The following is a 25,070-nucleotide window of genomic DNA, read 5'->3' as shown; positions in this document are numbered from 1 at the left end:
GCCCGGCGCCAATATCGTGGGCGATCCAAGGAAGGATCCCAAATTCGATCGCTGAGAAGTCCGCTGCCATCTGAAGCAAGACACTCATTCTCTACACTTACTTGTGTATATACTACTGGAATAACGAACCAGTAAATGTTGACAAGTTCGCGGAGCCTTCAATTCCGCAAACTGAATTCCGACGAAGTTCCCTCGGGCTAGCAACATCTATATGTTATATCTATATGTTTAGAAGCAATGTATCAGTTACGTACATGACAATATTACTTAGGAACAGAGATATAGGTCACACCACTCGGAAACGGAATTGAAATCAAAATCGGGTACGTATCCGCATCGCGACGTCGCGTCGGCGGATTATCATATGAATCCGAGCGGAAGTTGCTTAGCATTGCCGGAATCGATTAGCCGGAGCCGCCAAGGAATGTCCGCTGGCGGTTAGGGACTGATCCAAATGCTAATGTTAATTACACATTATTAGAAAGTAGGCAGTTGGTACCACAAAACGAAGAAAATTTATATATATATATATATATATTTATATCGTCATGTCGGCCTATAGACGCCCACTGCAAGATATAGGGCTCCCCCCAAGATATCTATGTGAGGCTTGGCAGGCGTGTTGGAGATCGTAATGTGGAATTATGGTACGCAGAAGACGTTGCTGCCTATCCACTATAAACTTGTGAGTAGTGGCAATCCTAGCGTGAATTATTTGAGATTGTATCCTGGGAATCTTATCCGCGACCTACGATTGCCTGATATATATATATATATATATATAGATATAGATATATAAGATTATAGGCTAGACGACTTTGATAACTTAGTCAGGCCGGATACAACCGGTCTTATTCAAATTACTGGAGCAGACATATGTCCAACAATAAACGTCCTACGGCTTATATGATGCAGATAGATAAACACTAAACACATGACGATCTTGATCTGTAGTGAACGAAATTTCTGGAAAACCAGTAAATGTTAACGTGTTATATATTATATGTTATAAACACTGTGATCGGCCTTTCCCCATACCTCTCTTTTATGGTCTTTAAAAAAACCTAATTAAAAGACAAGAAACATATACGTATCATTTACAATATTTATTACATATACACACGTGTATTAACACACATATATGTATACATACACAATATAACTACTAAAGCTAAAATTCATATTGTTTCTTAAAAGTGGAACAACAATCATAATTGTGTTACAATTTGGATTTCAAAATTCTTTTCTAGTAATGAATACTAATTTTTAGCAAATTAAAATCACACCTGGTCGATCGAAACTGTGCGTTATTGTAAAGGGAATAAGGCTAACAAATGCATTCAGATCAGGGTCACAGTGACCCAACGGCACTGCAACTGCATTACCATACTAGTTTCTACTCGAATCATTTACAGGATCCGATTTTTTAATATCGATAGTATTCAACATTTACAGGAACCGATTCTTAATATCGATAGTATGAATCATTTACAGGATCCGATTTTTTTATATCGATAGTTTGAATGATTTAAATATCTTCTTCAACGGTACAGATATATTATACTGTCGACTGTAAAGGGTGTAATTTCACAAAACCGATTCTAGATCCTTTTTAACATGCCAAAAATGTTTTGGCTAATTTTAATACTCCATTTACCTATACCTAAGAGCTAAAGAAAAAAAAAATTTTTTAATTAACGCTCGCTCTAATACCCTTAGGGAAGAATTTCGTAAAATTCTTTCTTAGCTAATCATTACTCGACCAAAAGAATATTTCTTTCTACTTTGAAGCCTCTAAGTCGTCTGGTTCCTGAGATATCGTGATGAGTCGGTACATAAGTGTAAATCTCTTATGTACATAAGACATACGAGTATACGGGTACAAGAAAGGAATTTCAAAATTCGAATTCCTACATATTAAAATTAATCATTGTTTATTATGTCTCTACAGACATTGTACAACTAGAAGTTATTATCTTATCGCGTTTAAAACTGTAGCGTATTTAAGAGAAATTACTTTATACAGGTTGATTCGAAATAGGTGTAAAAACTTTACAGTTGTTTTTCTAATAAATGAGCAATGCATTCACCACTGAAAGGTTTTATTTACCTGTAACCGTCATGCTGTTTACAATAATATTTTTATTACTGTGTCGACTCCATTACATAATTGTCCATAAATATCTTTCTCAAAACTGTTTGGCGATTTCAAACACAAGTCCTAAAGTTTTATAGAGGCTACGTTAATCCGTTGAGCCGCGTCTTTCATACGACTTTTGTTATCAAAGCAATCGCATTGTCCCCATCTTAACTATCAGTAAACATCGCGTTATCCGATGTCATATTACAGAACCTAATATACACTTTTGTTAATACAAATGTAAACGATTAAAGTGATGCGTGGGAAATGGTGTTACCAAGACACCCTTAGAAGTCCATCAAACCAAACTATCAAGCGTGAAGGTTATTTATTCTTCCAAATAAACTTCATACCCTTCAAAGTAATCTCCGTCTAATAAAACGCACTTTTACCAATGCGTTTTCCAGTCCTCGAAACAGTCGGAATATTCTTTTCCCGGTATAGCCTTCAAGACCTTCTCCGATACGGTTTTTATCTTCTGAATCGTGACAAATCGTCGTCCTAGCATTGGCCTTTTCAGTTTGCTGAATAAACAGCACGGAGCCAAATCAGGCGAACACGACGGTTGCGAAACTATATGAGTCCAGTTTTTGGCATCAATCGAGACTTGACGCGTTTGTAAAATAAAACATCCTTCAAAATGGTTAAGGATGAGCCAAATGATATTCCGACTTTTGATAAACAGACGCTTGTGGCAAGTGCTATAGATAGTCATACATAGGAAAAAAATACCTGCCTTCCTAATGGCCGGGAGTTATAAATGACAATTTGACCTGATTTTTTGATCACGGCATATTTTTTTTAAACTGTGTGAATTACTTTAGTGTCGTCGTACTTGTGGAGAGCGCGGTGAAAACCTTCGCTTACTTTATTTATTTGTATAAGAAACCACCTATTGATATTTTTAGTTATTAGATCAAAGTCAACACTCACTGTGCACACAGCTTTCTTAACACTACAGCACCGTGCACATATTGACATTAATTTATTTTTTCTGTTGGAATTTGACTGACCAAAAACGTCTGGCAGTCAAACTCTACAGGGACAGATAATAAACAATATTTATTTTTAATATATACATACCCAAATTTAAAAACGCTCTTTCTTCCTATGTTATCAGCAAATGAGCTATATATTCACTAATTTATATCTTAAATAAATGTAACCAATCACTCTGTATATTTTAAGTAAACAGCATTGAAAAAAATTAAACAAAATCGCTGTCATTATGAGCTCGTTCCAAACATTCCATTTACACCTGAAGATCATGCCATTATCGAATAGATGTAGAACCATTTTAAAATATGACGTCAGTAATTATATTTAAACGACCTTAGTCGGGGGGTGTAAAGGCGCGTGGTGCAGTGTCCTCTAATTTGGACGTTGTAACCGGTCGCCCAGTGAACTCAGTACGACGACTTTTATTTACAATTCGATTAACATTTGCAATTAGTTATAACGGTACATTGCTGACCAGTGTACTTTTGAAAGGTGAAGGTTACAGAAAGATCACATAAGACGTTCACTGGTGGATATAAGCCTCGGTTTGAAAGTGGTACATGGTCTTCCGATGACTTTATGAAGGTCAGCAGTGGTCTATATCGACCCCTAGGGGTCTATGACAACCTGCAAGGGGTCTACGTCAGCGAAAAAAAAATTTGGGGGTCCATGAAATGAAAATGGACCCCCATTTTTTACACGATAGTAGATCTCAATACATACACTGATAGTACCTATTTACTTACATCATACTATCTTATAGTATCAAAACATTTACATTATTTATAAAAGTACCTATGAAGTAAAAAATTTATTATATATGTTTATAAAATTGTGTAAGTTGTAGGATGTTGGTATTCGCTTTGTGGTCGCAATACATTTTGAACTTGTAAAAACCTAATAAATGTATAAATTAACATGTGTTTTTACTTTAAGTTTTTAACACTAAACTTCACTACAGTTAGAAATTTACAGAAAATCAATCTCAGGTAAGTAGGGGGTCTACCCAACACGTAAAAATATGGCAATGGGTCTACTACGACACAAAAAAGTTTGGGGAACTCGGTTATAAATGGACGTCTTACGCTGTGCTTGCCGGTCGATTGGAATGTGGACTCGACATGAGTTTAACCATTTCGGTTTAATATAAAAAATATATACGTTGCATTGGGGTGTGCGTATTTTAAAAAGGCTAATGTGGGGCATGGCATGTAAAAGATTGAAAAATACTAATATAGAACCTTTAAGCTCCACCGGCCATCTATTCTGCGCGCTATGTGGGCTAACAGTGTTCATAGTCCTATATTAATCTTGTTAACAAATCATTAATTTGGGTTTTTTTATTTACAAAGCATAAAATGTTTATGGCATTCAGTTCCAGATATGACTTTGATATCTTTGAGTCTTTCATGACGGAATTAAACTCAGTACCATTGATCGCAGCTATTAATGTCAAAGTGTCACCGTGAAACATAACAAGTATTTCTTATTAAGACGTAATATATATCACCTGGTATTTGATATGGCACATCGGTCATAATTCGGTGTAATCTTCGATTATGTAATGCGTCTTAAACGCAGAAACCACTTTAGTGATCGATAACAACTCCCATTGGTTTTAATAAATTAGGGGACCGGAAAGTGATATCGTTTCTGTCGACATACTTTCAGAAAAACCGATTGGTTTTTACCGCTCCGGCGTTGATAATTTGTATACTGGATGGCAAAAGGTTGTTGATAACGAATGTGAATATATAGTGAAAATGTAATCGTGTGAATTTAACTTAAAAAAGCGACTTTATCTCCGGTTCACCTAACATATTTTAATATAGTGTAAAACCATTTCGACCCGAATTCGTAAAGACTACACCGACCAGTATGTTTAGGACATTCCCGACTGACTACATTGTCGGATCGATTGTAGTTTTGAATGCGTTAACGTGTAATAGGGTGTCCATTTCGGTTGTAACGCGAACAGACGATGGCGCGGGTGAATACATTATGCAGTTGGACGATGGGCGCTATCGTACCATTGTTTGCCTAAAGCGTCGCCAACCGGCATTGATCGAATGAAAATTAATACATATTTTTTTCTATACAATTTTTTAACAGTGTTGCCAGATTGAGAGTAACAGAGAACTGCGATCACGCGATTTATTTATTTTTAGTTTATAGTCGGAGAGTCGTAATATCAGCTCTGTAAGATCTAAAAAAATTTTATGTCCGATTTGCAAGACTAGAAATTTTAAGTCTATTTTGATTTTGTAATTAGTCATGTCTCTTGTATGTTGTAACTGATCGAGACGAGATTCTTAAGGCAGCCTTTGCGGTAAGAACGAAACAGCTTCAAGAACGAGGCTTATGCTGAAGGCTTTCATCGCTCTTTCCACTAAATCCCACGTAATCTGTTATTACCAGTAAGGTAAAGACCTGGAAGAACCTAGTTATCGTCGGTTCAACCACTTAAGCATTCGATTCGATTCTTATATTATTACACTGTAAGTCGAATATTCTGATAATTATATTCCGATATGTATTGTATTCAAATGACACGGTACAACCTTCCGGTTGTGGTTCTTGGTTCCGGTTTCTTTCTTTTAGTTAAGGCTAACAAAGCGATATCTCTTAAGACATAATTTGCATATTTATCATGATTGTGTAAATGAGTTTTAATAATAAGTTTTTTGTGAAATCGCGAAAAAAATAATATAATAACAGATAATATATACAGGGCGATTGGTAATAGGTGTAAAATGCTTTAAAGGGGGTGAATGCATAACAAATTTGTGAGCAAATGAGATATACAATCTTTAAAGTTATTTACTTATTTTGTTTTGTTTTTTCACTTATTTCAATGTTACATTAATTTTTTTTTTCTATTGGAATGCTACAGGCCAGTAACTTGTTGCTGTACTAATTATTTTCAATACAACGTGCACATAGTGAAGGGCACAAATAGTCCCTGGATGCAAGCAGCGCAGAACCTATGCCTATAGGCCTGTTCCTATGGAGGAGGTCTATGCGTCCCATTGGGTGTTCATCGACTGAAAAGAAGCAAGACTCCAAATTATGAAAATAATTTTCCTTGCTATATCATCATTACCTTATTTTACCTGAAACCATTGATATTCTGGTATGGGTTACCAAATGATTTATATATTTACACTTAATGCTTATACACTTATTTATACTAAATGATCATTCTGAAATATATTACATTATTTCACTTTTTCCATATACAGATAGTAAACAATAATTAATTTTAATATGTAGAAATCCGAATTTTGTTTACGTCTTTCATCATTTCTTTCATTGTATCTGTGCAATATGAAACAAAAGAAATGAAAGAACAAAACTAAATTCGTATAAAAAACTACAAAACGTGTATCAGTGAATCGATCTGTAAGCCGTACGTCGACCGCGCACGCAATGTAGTACACGAAGTTGACTACAGGGCTGGCAACGTTATAAAAGCGATTCCAACACCGTTTATATCTAGTACACTTAACTATAGCAAATTACCATCTTTACTCTTCAGACTTAAGTCTTGTCAATCACAAGGTAGGTCAATGACCTTATTAAGGTTAAGACGCTGGATGCAGGCTGCTTCCAAAGGTTTCTATCGAAAATATATAGAGGAGGTCCATGTTCAGAACGATGAACATCATACGGTTTTGCATATATAGCTCTTTGCACATAAACCTTACTTAATTGCAAATTGTACAATTTCTTCAAAATCAAAGTTATTATCGTTCATCTTGTATCAGAAAGGTAAAAAAATTATATATAATATTAAAATAATAGTTTTCATAATAAAACGAAAATAATAATTAAACACGCGTTTTTATTTATCGCTCTCTAAGTTGCATGGTGGGATAAAGTCCCACACACTTTCATTACCAAATAAAAATTATCTTAAATTAATTTTCTTGTAAAAAAAAACTCTTGTTACTTACATAGAAGTAATTTATAATAAAAAAAACTTTTGCTTCATATTCTTATCATCTAATCAGGAAAAAAGTGACACCCTTAATTTTTTTTCATTTCAACACTTGATAAACCTATAAAATAATGATAAACCTTGCCAACGCAATCGAATATATTTGTAACAATTAAAATACTGGTTATGGTGTTGCCAACTACTGTAAATAAAAAGGATAAAAAAGTATGCGCAGATATTTCAATATATTGGGTCAAAAAATGACCCACAAAAATGGTGGGACGTTTTTAATACCACCATGCCGACCATTTTTCAAGAAGCCTTACGTACCATCTTATGATAAAAAGTATAATCGTAAAAAACATTTTTTATATTTGTTTATATATTTATATTGTTATCCACTTTACATAGCATAAATACAGAGCCTAAACCAATAGTAATTTGTACAAAATTGAGAGCTCCCATAATGTACATATATCATACCTAGCATATGTCGCACGTTTAAAATATATATAGTCTCAAATAATTAACCTTTTACATGCTATATACGTAGCCAGTGGGCAGTATAAAGCTCGCAGAAGAGATGGCCGCTGGTATTCTGGAGGTGAGACGACGGACTGGCAATTGCAACGAGGAACGTCCACCCTTCAGACAGGTTACATTGAAAATTTATGGCGAAGAACTTGTATGTTCAGCTTTGGATGTCATGCGACTGAAATGATTAATACATACACGTATATAAGTACGTATACAGAGATCAAACCGTTAATATCACTGACGTGCCAAATCAAATGCCGTGTGCATGTATACATAAAAGTAAAACAATATTCTAAACGATTTTTTTCTGTAATCAGTCTCTAAGAAGTAAGATTTTTGTTTAAAGATTTTTTTTCGCTCCTCGGCAGGAGATATATCATCCTTTTCCATCTCTTACCAAGATTTTATATGTCCTGATGTTTCAGATGTTTACAGTTTAAACGAAATGAAAAACAAATTCATGTAACCCCGTGATTATGCAAATAGATTTCTAATACAGGGAAGCAACCCTATTGAAGTTTCGATCGTGTTTCCTGTTCACCCCGCGAACCCCAGCTCGTACGATTTTCTCAAACGGGCGAAATTCTTTACGGCGCACGTATAAACATCGCGCCACTGTTACATAACCAAACGGGTAATGGAATGCGCGCAGAGCGATAATAAACAATGGCCAAGCTAATATTCTCGAGCACTAAGGTTTCGTTTCGCATCATGCATGATAACTTTTTAAATAAAATATTTTTTTTTTACAAATAAGAATTTTATGTTTAATAAACCATTATACATCCATACATTCTAATTTTGAAAAATGATGTATAAGATAATGGTCTAAAAACCCCAAAAAAAACTAGTTTTTTTTTCTGAGGATTTATCTTCTAATTTAAAAAAAAAATACTTTTTAGTAAGCATGTTAAATTAGTACAAGCGACCCGTATTTCAATGTTAAAAATAGGTGCCATTTTATTTTAGTACAATAAAACATAGATTAAAATTTATTGGCAACGTATGCTCTTCAAATTTCACAGAAGGCTATGACACTGCTGACCAAACATGCACATATAAAGGCTACTTTTCAGGAGACAAAAACTTAACACTGGTTATGTTTCAAAAGTTGGCAACATAAAGCAGTCAAAATATTTATAAGAACATAATTGTATCTATTCTTAGCATGCCGACAAGGAGTGAAGTTTATAATTACATTTTTATTATTGTATGTAATTTGCCTTGTTTATTTAAAGAAAGAAAGATAGATTTGCCTGTCTCCGCCATTTTGAGCCAGAAAATTATGTAAAAAATTGACAACGTGTATTAGAATTCGTAGTTTGCAAATATTTAAAAACACGATGAATATGATAATGACCATGATTATCATTTTATTCGTTGGAGGCAGCGATTTAAATGCAGACGAATGTCTTAGTAGAGCAATACAAAACGCACGCCCTTGATTCAGTACATCGGATAATTAGTTTAACACTGCACCGACCCCACTTACGGAGCAAGCGGTGCGATGTGTATTTATAGATGCCAGACTACTAAAAAGACTAATTCGCGCTAAAACATAACCAAGTCTCGATGTTTGCGATTGTGAGAATCTCAATGACTTTTTTTTAGGACACAACAGTTTGAATTGTAACAGATATATACTGAAACGTTTAGTCGCTCAACGAGACGTATAGACCGATTAAATTAACTGACAGCCCAGCGGTGAGTTGAAGTAACAGTGGGCAAACCACGTAGCCCATAGAACTAATGGCCGCTAAGGACTTAAAGTTTCGGAGTGGTGACCACGGACGCGCAGGCGCAGGGTAAGGTCGCCTGTTAATGTCGTTGGAAGACGCTGGATGTACGTAGCCATCTGCTTTGTGTCAGGCAAATGTTCAACAGTGGACGTCCAATTCGTAATATCATATTTAATAAGAATTAAATGAATATAAAATGGTAAAGAAACGTGATATAGCCCGGATCTGTAATATTTGAGGAACAAGGTGAAGGAAGTGAGGCAATAAATGAACGGAAATAAGTATGAAAAAGAACGATAGAAAATTGTAGATTGACAGAAGAGGAAAGATAGATCACACGAAGAATGATAGAAGAGTACAAAAATAAAAGGAAAAGAAAGTGAAAAAATCATTAAAGAATATCAAACCTTGCCCTACAACAAGGTCCCCAATAACGGGGGTCGGCTGAAACGAATGACTATGAACTTTACATTATTTATTTATTTAGACGACACATGATTATAGTTGTTATATTTTTACTGCATTTTATTACATGTCGTCACGACATGACCAATGTATGTGTTAATTTAAGTTTTAACCAATATGTCTCATATAATGTCTTAATTTATATTGAATTAAATTTAAGATATTAATTGCGCAAAATTTCAACAACAAATTTGAAGAAGTGTGTAGACAGTCAAGTTCACGTCCTCTAATTCAGAAGCAGCAAAGTAATGTCATAATGTGAACGTATCTTAATTTTTATAAATGGCGCCAGACGCCACTGTCCTTTGACATTTATGATATAGATATAAAAAGAATTAGTTGTCCACAAGCGAATGAACTATACACACCTCAAGAACCTGAAACTATTGTTACTAAACACATGTTACAGAACCCTCTAAACAATAAACACCCCTAGGATCAAGAAGTTCCGTGAACACGCGTGACCTAAAAGTTATTAATAAATTTTTGTGTAAGGGTCTCGAAAATTCTAACCGAGTACTATCTCGACTCACTAGAACACAAACAGACCTAAAACAAAACTAAAACACGACTTACTAGAACCTTATCCGTAGTATAAATAGGTGTACTCCCCATGTCGACAGTTCAGTGTTGTTTGTCGAGTTATAAGATTAAGATCTGCGATCAGTGATATAAAGTGACCATTTGGTAAGTTATATTTGGACAGTGATTTCCTGTGCGATTTGGAAACAAAGCTTGGACTAAGCGAAAGTATACTTTGATGTTAAAGTGGGGTGACCATCTGATTTGGGAATAAAGGACTCCTTGTGAACCAGTGGTGTTTCATTTCGAGTCAGAACCCAAAGTACATAACATTATTGTTAATGCTTATTTGACCACTTTTCAGTCTGTTGTTTTAACGCAGCATGATTTTTATAGTTTTCCTTGTCGTCTTACTCCATATGCTGGAAACCAAGCATTTGGCCGAGCGCCTTTGCAAATGGGCCTGCACCTTACAAACCTTTAAAGCTAACATTAAAAAAGATATCGCCAATTTAGAGCCAGATGTTTTGTGAGCGACAGTTCAAAATGTCGTAAAACGAGCGCAATTATACATCAACTCGGGAGGTGGCCACTGGAGCGATATTATTTCTTCCAATTAATGTCATAAATCTTACACTTTCGAATAAACTTTATCTTAACAACACAACTCTTTTTTTAAGATTCATAACAAAATGGCTGCCGGTTTAAATTATGACATTAATTTTGCCCCACTTAACTTAAATATGCATTCGATGGACACATTTCGTCCAAAATTTTATGATTATATACACAAGATATATTTATATCTTTTACAGTTCTCCCCAGAAGATGTCATATGTATTCCTCAAGGATTTATGGAATCATTCTTTATTTTCTTTGTCCTTAAATTGTACTTCAATCAAGTTGATGCAGAAGTATCAGCACTTCTACGTCACTATTCCGCAATGGATTCGGTTCGTATTGATCAAACAACGGGCGAATTCAAATTGCGATCACTCCTTTCATATTACATCTTTCATTCATTATAAACTGAAATTTAATTTCAAATTTAGTCTTCGTTATCTATGACGACTTGGAGCGACCATATTTAAAAAAATGCATAGTCCTGATGTGGCTTGTCAAACTGACTGTTTTAAATAATCGTCTTCAAATTTTTTTTAAAAAAACCTCGTACATTAACCTAATAATTGTCACAAATTTTCACAGCGATTAGATGCATGGTTTCTGAATATATCAAATACAGAAAGATATACACAAACATTTCGATTTTTATATATATATATATGTAGATAATTACAATGGTTGAGGGTTAAGATGCGATCGATATCGATACTGGCGTACAACCTAAAGAAGGCAGTAGGGAAGAGAAAGTGGTCGCACGAAACGTAATTTTAAAAACTGGTCATTGTCTGTTTTGGTAAACAAACAAGACACCAATGATTAAAAGAAAATAATAAGTTTCCTTCAATTTAGTTAAGAGACTAGAGTAACTAAGCATATTATATATTTATATATATATATATATATATATATATATAGTTCTACACATCGTTGACGATTATTAGGTCGCCCACAAAATTAAAGATTGCCATGAGACCTGACGTGTGCCGCCAGAATTTGGTCTTACCCTACACGTGATGCAATAGAATTAGCCCGCGTAGTTTTATAAGGTTGGTACATGTTAGTAGGAGTAGTAGTACAGGAGTAGGAAAGTAGTCTTTTTCATGTAGTTGTCGTTTTGCATACAAATTCTGGACGATACCTACAGACCTATTTTGAATGGCCCTGTTTTTAGAGCCTCTGGAACTCCCCCTGCCATGTGTGAGCAGGGATATGTTTTAGACTAATTATTTTTTATCACGAAATAAATTCATTCGTTCTCTTTTATTCACTATACATTATCTATCGTTCCTTTACATTCATCTACGGGCTTTTTTATTTTATGGCCCCATTTTTGAGGACCACCTACCATGGTAAAGCAGGGACTATTTAAACAATTCATAATTTTTCACTGAATATTATTAGTCATGCTTCTCTCTCATCTTTCTTAATATCTTCGATTCATTTCTCTTTTTTTTTCTTAACTTTCCTTTCGTACGTCGCCTTCTGTGCAGGATCCTACATTTACATTTTCTTATATTTTTGTTTGTTTATTTTTGCCTTTTACATATATTTGCTATAGTTTTATATATTTTTTCTTGTTTCCGCAATATGGCTATCTGTGTTACAAAAGAAGCCATTCTGCTGAGATAGTGTCAGTTTTGGATATGAGATATCACAAGGAAACAATGTGTATTCCTGTCATTTTCTGTCCAATTAGTTTAATTAGTATTGTTTCGTTTCCTTATTATCTATAAATATATCAGTTTATTTCTAGTCGACTTTTTAACTATAGTTTTAAGATAGTAGCACTGACGAAACTATGCGATATGGAACTGATTTAATACAAATATTAGAGCCTACCTTGAGGAGAGACGAGACATTTGTCGCTGCGTAAAGCTGTCAGCTCTTCGCCCAATCGCCGCGCGTCTGGTGCCTCCGACAGCAAGTGCAGCTGGTCCACGCCAACGTCTTCCACCGTCACACCCTTGTGCGACGATTCGTAGATGAATCCCAATGTGGGGCTGCAAAAATACATATGTTTATTTATCAACATCATTTCAACTCTAATACGTCTTAGTCTCAGTTCCACAATGACGTAAGTCCGGTGATTACAAGAGCGATGGTATAAAACAAAGAACCGTAGATATATATATATATGTATAAACAATACGTGTACTAGTTTAAAATCGTTATGTAGGCAACATCGCATACAAAACACGACACGTTACAGGCAATTACAGTGAATAGTACTGTTTTTTCTACATATAAAATAATATTACGATACTAGAGTAATAAGGTTTTCATCCTTATTTCAGCCGTAATACATCCATTTCTGGTTATAGGCCTTCCCCATAGATTTCCAATAAGACCCGGTTGAAAGGTGTCTACATTCAGTGTCTTCCGACGACCATGTTTATTGTGTTCTACGCGCTGTGCCCCACCCACTGTCACTTCAGCCGATAAATTCTTGAGAACCCAACAAACTGTTGTTCTTTTTTATAGTTCATCTCCTTGACCATGAACCCTCACTGCAAGGCTTATACCTCTCAAAAGATCACCACGTTGACCGGTTCTGCGTTGCTCGCATCTAGTGACTTCCCGCGGCCATAACTATGTCGTCATTCCACCTGGGGGGTATACCCACGACGCATCTACCGGCCCCATTAGCCATCGGTGGTACGAGCGATATGTCACGCCCATTGTTACTTCTAATGAGCAATTCTTCGAGCTACGAGAGTTAGCTTGGTTCGTCTGTAGATCTCATTTCTGATACGATCACGCAGCAATCCGAACATAGCCTTAATCATTGCTCCCTAGATCAGTGATTCCCATAGCGGTCTATATCGACCCCTAGGGGTCTATGACAACCTGCAAGGGGTCTACGTGAGCGAAAAAAAATTTTGTGGTCCATGAAATGAAAATGGGGGTCCACGATAGTGGATCTCAACACATACACTGATAGTACCTTTTTACTTACATCATACTATCTTATAATATCAAAACATTTACATTACATATAAAAATACCTATGAAGTAAAAAATTTGTTTATTTAATGTTACGTATATTTTACATAACAGATAAGAAATTTTATTTTGAGTAATTTTAATTTAAATTCAATTAATAAATGTATAAATTAACATGTGTTTTAAGTTTTTAACACTAAACTCCACTACAGTTAGAAATTTACAAGAAATCAATATCAGGTAAGTAGGGGGTCTACCCAACACGGAAAAATATGGCAAGGGATCTACGACACAAAAAAGTTTGGGGAACACTGCTCTAGATGAACTAAGTGAGCTTGAGCCATATTAAGAGACATATCGTAAGCGACCACTTCTCGGATCCATATCTCATCATTGGAAACACACATTGGTCAGAGAGCTTTTGAAAACTCATTGTATACACATTCTTATATTACGCTTTATTTACAAATAATTAACAATTATTTTTTTCTCGTTAAACCTAATATCACGGAAAAAAATTAGATAAAGATCGAATTATGTGCGTTTTATTAAAATCAAAGTAAGCAACATACAACATAAGTTTATAAAATAAACAGTCCAATTTAATTTTATAAGAACACGATTGGCACAATGCGCAGGAGTATTCGAAACCAGAGGGTGTCAACGTTTTTAATATAAAGAGTGTAATACTAAATTAAAAATTCATGAACAGCGCCAACTATTTTTTGACCTAACAAATATATAAAAATAATGTTTATTTATTAATTTTATAATTTATAAATTTAATTACAGAACAAGGTTTTTATTAATATAAATAAAAATAGAAGAATTTCTGTAAGTATGTTAAAGATGGTGGCAAGAACAATAACACATATTTTATATAAAATTATTTTAAGGGGATATTTAAGTTGCCATAGCATTTGCAATTGTTTTATAATCATATACGACGTTTTGAATTTCTTGTCTAAATTAACAATAGTTTAAGGATGCACTAATATTTATTGAAGGGCGGCGCCTTCTCCTCTTAACTCTACGAACTACACAAATTAATAAAAACCTCAAATTCTCAGAGAGAAACCTCGGTGTTGTTATTAAATGAGGGGAAATGAAATCCCTTAGACTGCCGCGATATATCTTCAACAGTATTGTTGCCACATAAACAATTAAGAACTACAATGGATTATCGTAATGTGTTATCGTCTTATCTAATGTAATATCTATTTGGTCCAAGACCACGGGATTTTAATGTATTAAAATCATTATTATGATTTTAAATATATAACAATGCATACACAAACTGATTTAGATCTATCTGTCACGTCTGAGAAATCAGTGTAGATTAAATAAATTCTTGTTTGTTTTTGATATATTATTACGACTAAAAATCGAAATATTAAGTAATAAATTTAAAGTTTATTAAACAAAAACTTTTAAAATAAACGACTCTTCTCAGATCGAAGCACATTTGGGACAATCATAGTAAGTTGGGTAAGTAGGAAGTTAAGTTCACGGATGCCAATATAGGAGAGATCGACCCGATTATAGTGTCTGTCATTTAATGGAATCAGGCGTTACCTCGCGGAAGTCCATCCTAAGTAAGAAAAGGACCAATATTTAGCCACTTCCACACATGCAGTGGTAGTCGTGCAATAAAGTGCACCGCCTGCCAGCCCGCTGATAAATGCGTTTTTGGCAAACAATGCGAATTACACAACTGCCACCGTCAAATCACTCAACACGTGTTTCACCCCTCCACGGGGCATCTTCAGGAGTTATGTTACACCTATAAGTGCCGTAGTGTTCTGTGTTTGGCTAAATATTGGTCCTTTTCTTACTTAGTGTCTGCCATATTGAGCGTTTCTGAACTTCTTACTTCTCATCTCTCTCATGACGTAAACAAGTGGTCACTGTAAATTATCGTCCGTCATCATTTTATTTTTGCCCGAAACGAATTAATACAATTATATTTAAAAGACGTTCATGTTCCAATTTTAAAAATAGCTCTATTTTTGACCACCGTTCATATAGGTATTTAGCTAATAACACCTGGCAATACAACTACTCCTAACCATTAAAATTTTTAAAAAAAATTACAGCATATGCAATTAAATATAACAAAGCGACATTATCAAGGTGCGTTAGATCAGAAGTAATCAACCTTCGGTTCGCGGGTCGCATGCGGAGAATCTGACTTTTCTGTTAGGTCTACCCGATGATATTTAATTTTAATCCAATTAGAACTTCACGTATAAAGAATAGAAAAATAAAGATTGTTCTGAGGAAATAGGCCCAAAAGAAAAACAAAATATGTTTAAAAAATGAGATGACAATAAGTACAACTACAGTACGAAGAACTGTCGCACGAAATACGACTGACAAAACGTCACATAGGTAGTGTGGGACAGAGATAGTGCTCTACGAAGCCGAAATTAACCGATTGCCTCTTTCCAAAGGCCGATGTGCTATACTTGCATCAATGGTTACAGATTTTTAATAATCTTTTTCAGCCTGCAAAACTACGGTTATCATGTCAGCGACCCCTAATATGAAAAGGTTGATCACCCCTGCGCTAGACGATCGCGCTACGGACTACGAACGTTCTGGAATTTTTTCACGGGCCGCATAGCGCATAAACATCCGACCCAATTCCCGATAACGATTCTCTAAAGTAAATCTGTAAATTTAAAAGCTCCGAGAATAATCCACCTTCATTACGAAACAGGTCTTCGCGGAATTAATTCACGCGGTTGAGTTCGAATCGGCTCGGTTAATTACGTCACTAGAGAAATCTTTAAAGGTAACGTGATAACAGTTCTTGAAAACATACATACAGAGCGATTGCTTACAGATATAAAGAAACTACATTTCTTTATTGTTGTTTTTGAAAGGACTGACGCGTTTCAGTCAATGTATTGATTTATAATAAAATTTTCCTCTTAGATGGTTCTTAAAAATTTATAAAATAATAAAATGGAACTTTTTGGAACAGATTTTTAATTTTATTTTTTCAGGAGACGATTGTATAAATTTGTTTAAATGAAATGTCAATAGGCCAATGTAGTCTTGGGCGTGTTAAAATAATGATTATTGTCTTACAGAATGACATTTAAAGATCATTGCAAAGTTTCTTTTTATTATTTTATAGTTTAACACTCTAAGAGGGAAATTTTATGATAAATCAGTACAATGACAGTGTACAATGACATAGTAAGAAATAGCGCTATCAGAATTAGGATTACTACTTATTAAAATTATATGGTGAAATTCATTCATTAAGAATCATTTGCATTGACAATACAATTGACAGTAGGTCGTGAGGAGAATGAGAGGGGAGCTGAATTTGATACAAACCAGAATCAATTTGAGCACCTCATAATAGAATCTTTCAACTTAAAACGAAGAACGCTCCAAACACACCACACATTCTGACGGTTTTCTGTGGTCACTTAATTAGGGTCAGCAATTAATTACCAAGCTTTATTAAACACTCCTGCACACTATTATATATTGATTTTGTACAAGATTTAATTCAAATAAGATTCTTAAATTTATTATATAACTAGCTGTGCCCCGTGACTTGGTCCGCGTGGAATATATAAAAAAATAGTTCATTTCGTTTTTCATAAGTAGGAGATAATTTTACAATTTACATAAATTCTTATATCACGCACAAATGAAAACGTCATTATTCGTTCGCTGTTTTCGTTTGAATTCAAATCAACATATTTGATGTTTTTGAAGTTGTGCTGCTAGCCGGTCCAGGCTTTGTACAGCTTCATCGAAATTGAGCCTATGGAAACAGAGATCCACGGACTAAAAATTTTACGCTGGGGATCGTACCTCAGTTACGACGAAGACGTCTACACGCGGAGAACTATAACCGTGTAGGTGTATAGTGTAGTGAGTAGGGTTTAGAGTGTGTAGCACGAAGCGAGGACTCCTCGGCGGTCGGGAGAGACATGGTCCTCTCCGGACCGCCCTCGCTTGAACATGGGTTAGGCGGAAGCGGCCGCCGTGTCATGTGTAGGTGTCAAATCAACAAAATAACAATGGCGCCATCTGCCGAAAATTGGTCATAACAAATCATAAACCTTTTGGACTGATGCACAAAAACTTTTCTAAAGATCATCACATGATCTAATGCATAGTTTACGTTCCTATAAAGGACATAAAGATAAACGTTCATTTTTATGTATATAGAAGATAGATATAGATAATTTAGAGACATTGCCTTTATTTTGTAATATTTAATGGAATCAGGCGTTACCTCGCGGAAGTCCATCCTAAGTAAGAAAAGGACCAATATTTAGCCACTTCCGCACATGCAGTGGTAGTCATGCAATAAAATGCACCGCCCGCCAGCCCGCTGATAAATGCGTATGCGGCAAACAATGCGAATCACACAACCGCCACCGCCAAATTACTCAACACGTGTTTCACCCCTCCACGGGGCATCTTCAGGAGCTATGTTAACCAAACACAGAGTCAATAATATGTACAATATAATGTATATTGTAATCCACCATTGCCTTCAAAATATTCACAATTATTTTTAATTTTAAGCCTTGCGAAAGGCATAACAAGTTTATTTTTATTTTTAGTGCTAACCTTATGATATCATAGACTTTCCGTTTCTTAGATATAAGTCTAAAATCAGAAACAGAATATTAGATGAATCTTTTTATACCATTCAAGAGTTTTTAGTTGTTCGGAATATCTGAAACTTGGTTTGTTGACTCATTTACATGATTGACATTGTAATATACACTTCAAATATTGTTTAATTTCGTTTAAAAGAACAGTTCTTGAGTTTTGTCTGGTTTTTCTCAGCAGATCATGGTACGGAGCCGGTGTTGACTTACTACTTATAAAGTTAAAGTTATATACGATTCAAAAGAGCATATAATGCCTACTTGAATAAATATATTTAAATTTTTTTTGAACTGATCCCGCGGGTTTGAAAGAGCTGGGAACAGATGGCGCGTAGTCCAAACCTCGTTTCTGGTAGCAAAGTTTGAAGGCCACCTCAGGAGCATATGCTCGGCCTATTATTACTAGAGTTGAGATGTTACCAATCTCTTAAATCGCCAGAACAAACACACCATGGAATAATCTGGAAAAGATTCATGAAAGGGAACCTCGGCTAGCAAAAAGCGAAAAAATGTGATTTAAAGTTAGCGGATTTGAAAGTCGATCTTTTGTAATTAGTAATAGCTTTATGTAAATTATTTAACTAAAAAAACCTAAGCTAATATATATACGCAATGCAGTTATCAACCGCATCACCTTCTAGATAACAGCTATCAGTCAACCCGACGCGTTATTGTTGGTACACTTTCATATTCTAATGACGTTATCATAAGTATAAATAAATTATCTGGAAAGAAATTTTCTGCAGTTTCAAAGCAGTCTTGCGTAACCTTCAAACGACCTTTGTCTGAACTCATCTGATCATGTGATGATTGTCTAAAAATCGTCGTCGTTTCCGCCCATATGCACCCACTGCAAGGCCGAAAAACAGCCCACAAACTCTGACCAGTTTTTTTTTTGTGGTCACATTTACAATATCCTTTATACAACAGTAATATAGCAAGTCATTCCTAAACTTTATTATCACTTAAAAATTCGTTTAATGAACATCTTTACATTTATTACATTAAATTGACTTCCGGAGTTGTCGTTATAGCCTCTATAGGCTGCCTAAGAGCCTATAGACTCCTAGGCATACGTTATAGCCTCTATAGGCTGCCTAGGAGTCTTGCAGTGGGCGTCGATACGCCCACTGCAGGACCTTGGCCCTCAAAGATATCTATGGAAGGATACACTATTATTACCACGTTTTGGCAGGTAAGCGATCGCAATGTGGTATTATTACGCAGAGGGCGCTGCTATCTATCCTCTCGAAACTTGTTTGTGAGCAGTGGCACTCCTATATAACTAATTAATGTACAAAGTATAAATTACATAAGGATCGGCAATCGAATCCGCGACCTAGCAGATCTAGGTCCTTTACCGTTGAGCTACCACTGCACTTGTGTAAAAAGATATAAAAGCTATTTCATAAATAAACATACATAGCACCCAATGTTGTTAAAATCAATAAATAATTGCCATCGACCATCATATCGACAGATGAGAAGTCAATTAGTACTTGCATCGTATGGACTTTGAATGATTTGGCTATGAATAATCATTTCGAACATTAATAACTACAATTAAAATTGACAAAAATAGATTTTAGAGAAAAAAAAATTTCTATTATATAGGTAAATAATTATGTAAAAGTTTAGATTAAATACGTTTTCTTAAAACTAATTTGCATCTTCACCTTTACTTAATGTTCCATATTTCTTTTTGTTCTTCTGATATTTTAAAACCTCTATATCGAGGTAATATTTACGGACATGCATAAAATCCATTGAATATGTTTTCTTTATAAAAGTACAAATTGACGCTATTTTTTTTGAACGTATTAACATGAAGTCCTGAGAATTGATTTTATGTGTTAATTTTTAAGCCAACCGATAAAAAAAATAGTAATTACCAATAATAACTTCTATCTACCGGAATTAAAATTTAATGTTCCGGAATTCCGGATGCATGTGTTACAGTTAACAACGTAACGCTTGATTCCATTAAACAAATTTTCTTTTTCGAATTTATCACTATTTACACCCGGTAACATTTATAAAAATACAATATTATAAATCGTTGGAAATATATTCCACTACATTGTAATCTTATTTATACACCCTATTTTGTAAGCAAAATTTGATTTTTTTACATACACACAGGGATGATTACATACAGGATGATGAGTAACTGTATAATTCATTTTCTGTCAATTAATCCATGGTACTTCCAATCCAAAAATCAACAGTAAATCTATTTTCTCTAATTTTAGTAAGTCAAAAATAAATAACCTTAAATTTGGATAACTACATATTACAAAATTAATTATTGTTCACTATATATCCCTCCTGACTTTATACTGCCATAAGTTATTGGCCTGTCGTATTTAAAGAGAAAAATAAATATAAAAATAATATTTTAGAGTGATCACTATATACAGGTGATTAAAAATAAAGTGTTAGAGCTTTATAGGTTTTTGCTTACAATATATACACATTCACCCCTTTAAAGCTAGTACACACGTAGACAACAAAATTTCGAATCATAATAAAAATTATTTTCTTGTGTTTTACGTGACAGATGGTATTGCGCGATATGCTATATTACCTTAGTCACGAAATAACTTATATAATATGGATATGTTCCAAATACTGAACCAACTAGAGTGACATACATATCTATGTTATGACTATTTTTAATAGCATCTATTTAACTTGTATATATCATATACAGCAAGAATAAGCAAACTACGGCTCGCAGATCGCTTGTGGCCTTTTAAACATGTTTTTGCGACCCGCCTAGCATTTCAAAAATTTAATTTATTTAATCGACTTTCTCCCATAAATATATTACAATACCCGGCGATAAATATTGCACATCGACCTTTGGAAAGAAACAATCGGCTAATTTCGGCTTCGTAGAGCACTATCTCTGTCCCACACTACCTATTTGACAGACTAAATCCGAGCTGACTGTCTCTTTCCAAAGGTCGATGTGCAATTTTTATCGCCCGGTTATTGTATTATAAAATTTATTATAATAAAGTGGTAGTTTATACTAAACTAAAACGATCTGTTTGTGACGAGTTACTCTCACAGCGACTTGTTCAAACATGCAATACAAACGCAACGTGTCTGCGATTCAATTTTTGCATTGAATTTATCGACAAAAATTTACATTTTATATTCTACATTTAATACCCACAATACGTTAGACACTTATTTATCATTAAACGAACAGTTTTCTCCAACAGCTTGAGCTTCAAAGGCATTCTCTAATATCTTTACTTGACTTACACTGCTGCCGAGGTGGCATTTATAAATGTAAGGGGCAGGGTGCTTTGGGTGCTTAGCCTAATTCCTTTTCTTAAGAAAGCGAAGCCAGAGGACTTCCTGGCGAACTCCGCTTAGGTCGTTACATAATAAAATATCACCTGATTGGGACGAGATTTTAAATCGCTTTACCGGACATATGAAGAGTTGGGCTGTTCTTCGATAGAACCCGTTTAGCATTCCAACTCAAATGTGCCTGAGAGGGTCATTACTGCCACTTCGGAAGTGTTAGCGCTGAAAGAAGTCCTCTAAAATTCTCTTCCATTCTGGACCAGCTACTTTTAATTCACTACACAAATGCAGTCAATTTAATATTGCAACGGGGACTGCATTGAATTGGTTCTTTTGATTTTAACCTTTCCCCTCCGGCTGAGGTCTCAATCGTCGCCGAGCTGAAGGTCAATTGGACTCGAGTCGTGCTGATTGAACGAGACGCGACGTCTTTATATGTTCTGACGTATTGTAATAACGGTACGTATGAAACGCAAGACGAACTTTTTAATTTTTTGTTTGACTAAATTCAACATAGACATCAAAGTTACTTAAGACTCCGATCTTTTATTCAATTTGTTCATTATGTTTTTATTGCGTTATGATAATTGCATTTACAACTATATCTCTTAAATAAATAGTATACTACTGTGATCAAAATTTTCATTTAAAACTCCCGGGCATTAAGAAAGCAGCGAAATATTTTTTCCTATGTTGGTAGGACTGTCAATAACATATGCCAAGTGTATGTCTGTAAAAAGATTTAATTATCTCCGAGTTGCGTGTGTTTTTGTCCAGCATTTTAATTCTCAATTGGTTCCAAAACCGCTCATTTTTTAAAATGAAAAAAAAACGTCAAAAAGTCTACTCATATAGTTCCGCAACTGTTCCGAACTCTGGCTATTTAACAAACTCAAAAGGCCAATGCGGGGACGCCATTTTGACACTAGAAGATAAAAACAGAGTCGACGTTCTTGAACGCTATACAGGAAAAAATGCTGCTCCGAATCTATCAAGGAATTGAATAAGCGTTGGCAAAAATGCTTTTTATCGGACGACGATTCCTTTCAAGAGGAAAAAATTGAATTGAAAGAATAAATAAAGAATTTACATTTTATAAACTAATTCACTTTACTTTTGGATCACAGTATCAAATACTTTAGAAATGTACTGAAGGAAGATAATGTATGTTCTGTGGTCCGCACCAAATAATCTATTCTTCGTGATCTGAAAGAGTACTTGAAATAGCATACACCATAGTTTTTTAATCACATATCCGGGGAGGACGGTCATGACTACGAACAACTGATGATGACAAAGTTGAAGACAAAGGTCCGAGAGGTCGAAGTCCCATCAGATGGTCCACCTAATCCGCTCGACCCTTGTCATTAGGCTTCATGCTGCACCATGCCAACGACAGAAACAAGTGAGCATTGAAAACATTACTGCGTCTCTATGGAAACACGAATCTATGCAATAAGGATAAGGCGAGGTATAGATACATATCCATTGAGAGTCTTAGTGTCCTCCAACTATTTCTTCTATACTCTAATAACAACGATCTATTACTCTTAATGACATGAATTCTTAAGAAATATAAACAAAAAGAATATTTTTACTTCGTTAATAATGAGACGAATTTTTTTTACATTTTGGTCAAATCCTTAAACATAAACCCGATTGTAAATATCAAGGTTCATCGAGCCTTCTCTTTAAGCCAAATGGAAAATACGTGTTGACAGATATTTAACGCGATATTTATAAAGCTAGCGTAACGTCTAGAATAATGACATTTTTTTATTTTAAACGGACTAACTTAAACTTTTCAACTAAAAATTGTATAACGGGATTATTAAAATCACGTCATTTGTGAAGAAAATGCAATGTGTCGTTATCTATCAGCTATGCGTTATCTAAACACGAGAAGCGTAGTTCGTGATGACGTATGTGACAATGCCTTAAATACTTTGTTTAATACGTATGGCCTTCTATATATATACACACATATATATATGTAAGTTTATATAAATATAGGACTGAAACTAACGATCTTATAACATACTATTTGCATTAATTATATAGGATTGCCACCATTCACAAACATGTTTGTAGATACGAAAGAGATTAGAATAAGGGAAAGCTGTAACAGTGATGAGTAAATTGTGTTGAAGAGAGTGAGAGGTGATGTATGGAAGGAGAAGATAATGATGAAAGTATATAAATATATAAAGAAACAGTGATGTTACATAGACGAAAAGAGCGAAACATATGTGATATTGAAGAAGTAAATAAAGTAACAAATTTCTAAAAACAAAATTTTAAACTGTAACAAAGACCCTGTCTCTCCCAACACAGGGGTGACGAGAAGTCTCTAATAGCGGAAGATATTAAAGTTTAAAAAAAAAACAAGTTTCCTTAGAATGAACAGTAGCGTCCTATGCGTACTGCTTGCTAAACCTGGCGCATATATGAGGGGACTATGCTTTTCTATGGGCCTCCAAGAGTGTGTCTAAGTCATGGATGCACAGACCGCGGCCCGCCGGTCGAATACTGATGGCCCGCCAACAGCAAAAATAATACTCATGTACATTCGAAAAATATTGAATTCTATTCCAGAATAAAATCAAAAAAAAATATTTACCTATACTTCTGGCGGCCGGCCCGCCATCAGTTCATGATTTGCCCGAGTGGCCCTTAGTCTTAGTAAGTCTGTGCAATCATGGTCTAAGTAATTGTGATTGATTATTCGTAGGCTTGTTACAGAGTCTAGATGGCAATGCAAGATGCATCATACGCAACAGTATCACAGCCACAGGAACATCACGTCAGCGTACAAAATAATTTTAATGAAAAGTTTTGTAAAGATTTCAAATTTTTCACCGGCTATATCTGTAAAGCTGTAAAGATGTACGTAAAATCTACGGTATGAACATACAGACAAAGGAGCGGTATAGTGTGAAAATATAGTCTCGCACGATATGTTATTTATGTCAGATGTAACAAAGGGAAATGTGCCAATGTCGTTATGGCCTACATATGCTTAACCCTTTCGTTACCAGCGCCGGAGTTAGCGGCGTCCACTGGACGACCCGTGTGTACCAGCGCTGGAGTTATACGGCATTCAATTGCCGTTCCTTACATCACATTGTTATTGAATTGATTCTTCTATAGTTGCAATTAATTTTGTTACTGACTTTACCTTCAGT

The 25,070-nt window shown here is 34.9% G+C and overlaps 1 protein-coding gene across 2 annotated transcripts in view; it reads right to left on the bottom strand.

The window, feature by feature from the left end:
- LOC137922031 (endonuclease/exonuclease/phosphatase family domain-containing protein 1-like) overlaps positions 1-25,070 on the bottom strand; it is a 43,215-nt gene that overhangs the window by 12,853 nt on the left and 5,292 nt on the right. For both annotated transcript variants that reach the window (XM_068764869.1, XM_068764868.1), the window contains one exon: positions 12,806-12,966. In XM_068764869.1, the coding sequence (XP_068620970.1) occupies positions 12,806-12,966 (161 nt within the window). The remainder of the gene's footprint in view (positions 1-12,805; positions 12,967-25,070) is intronic.

Source organism: Battus philenor, unplaced genomic scaffold (genome assembly GCF_028537555.1).
Source record: "Battus philenor isolate CCGP_79_NKW_IND1 unplaced genomic scaffold, ilBatPhil1.0.hap1 SCAF_2, whole genome shotgun sequence".
Lineage (NCBI taxonomy): Eukaryota > Metazoa > Arthropoda > Insecta > Lepidoptera > Papilionidae > Battus > Battus philenor.
Note: the sequence above shows the minus strand (reverse complement) of the source record. Positions and strands in the feature narration are given on the sequence as shown.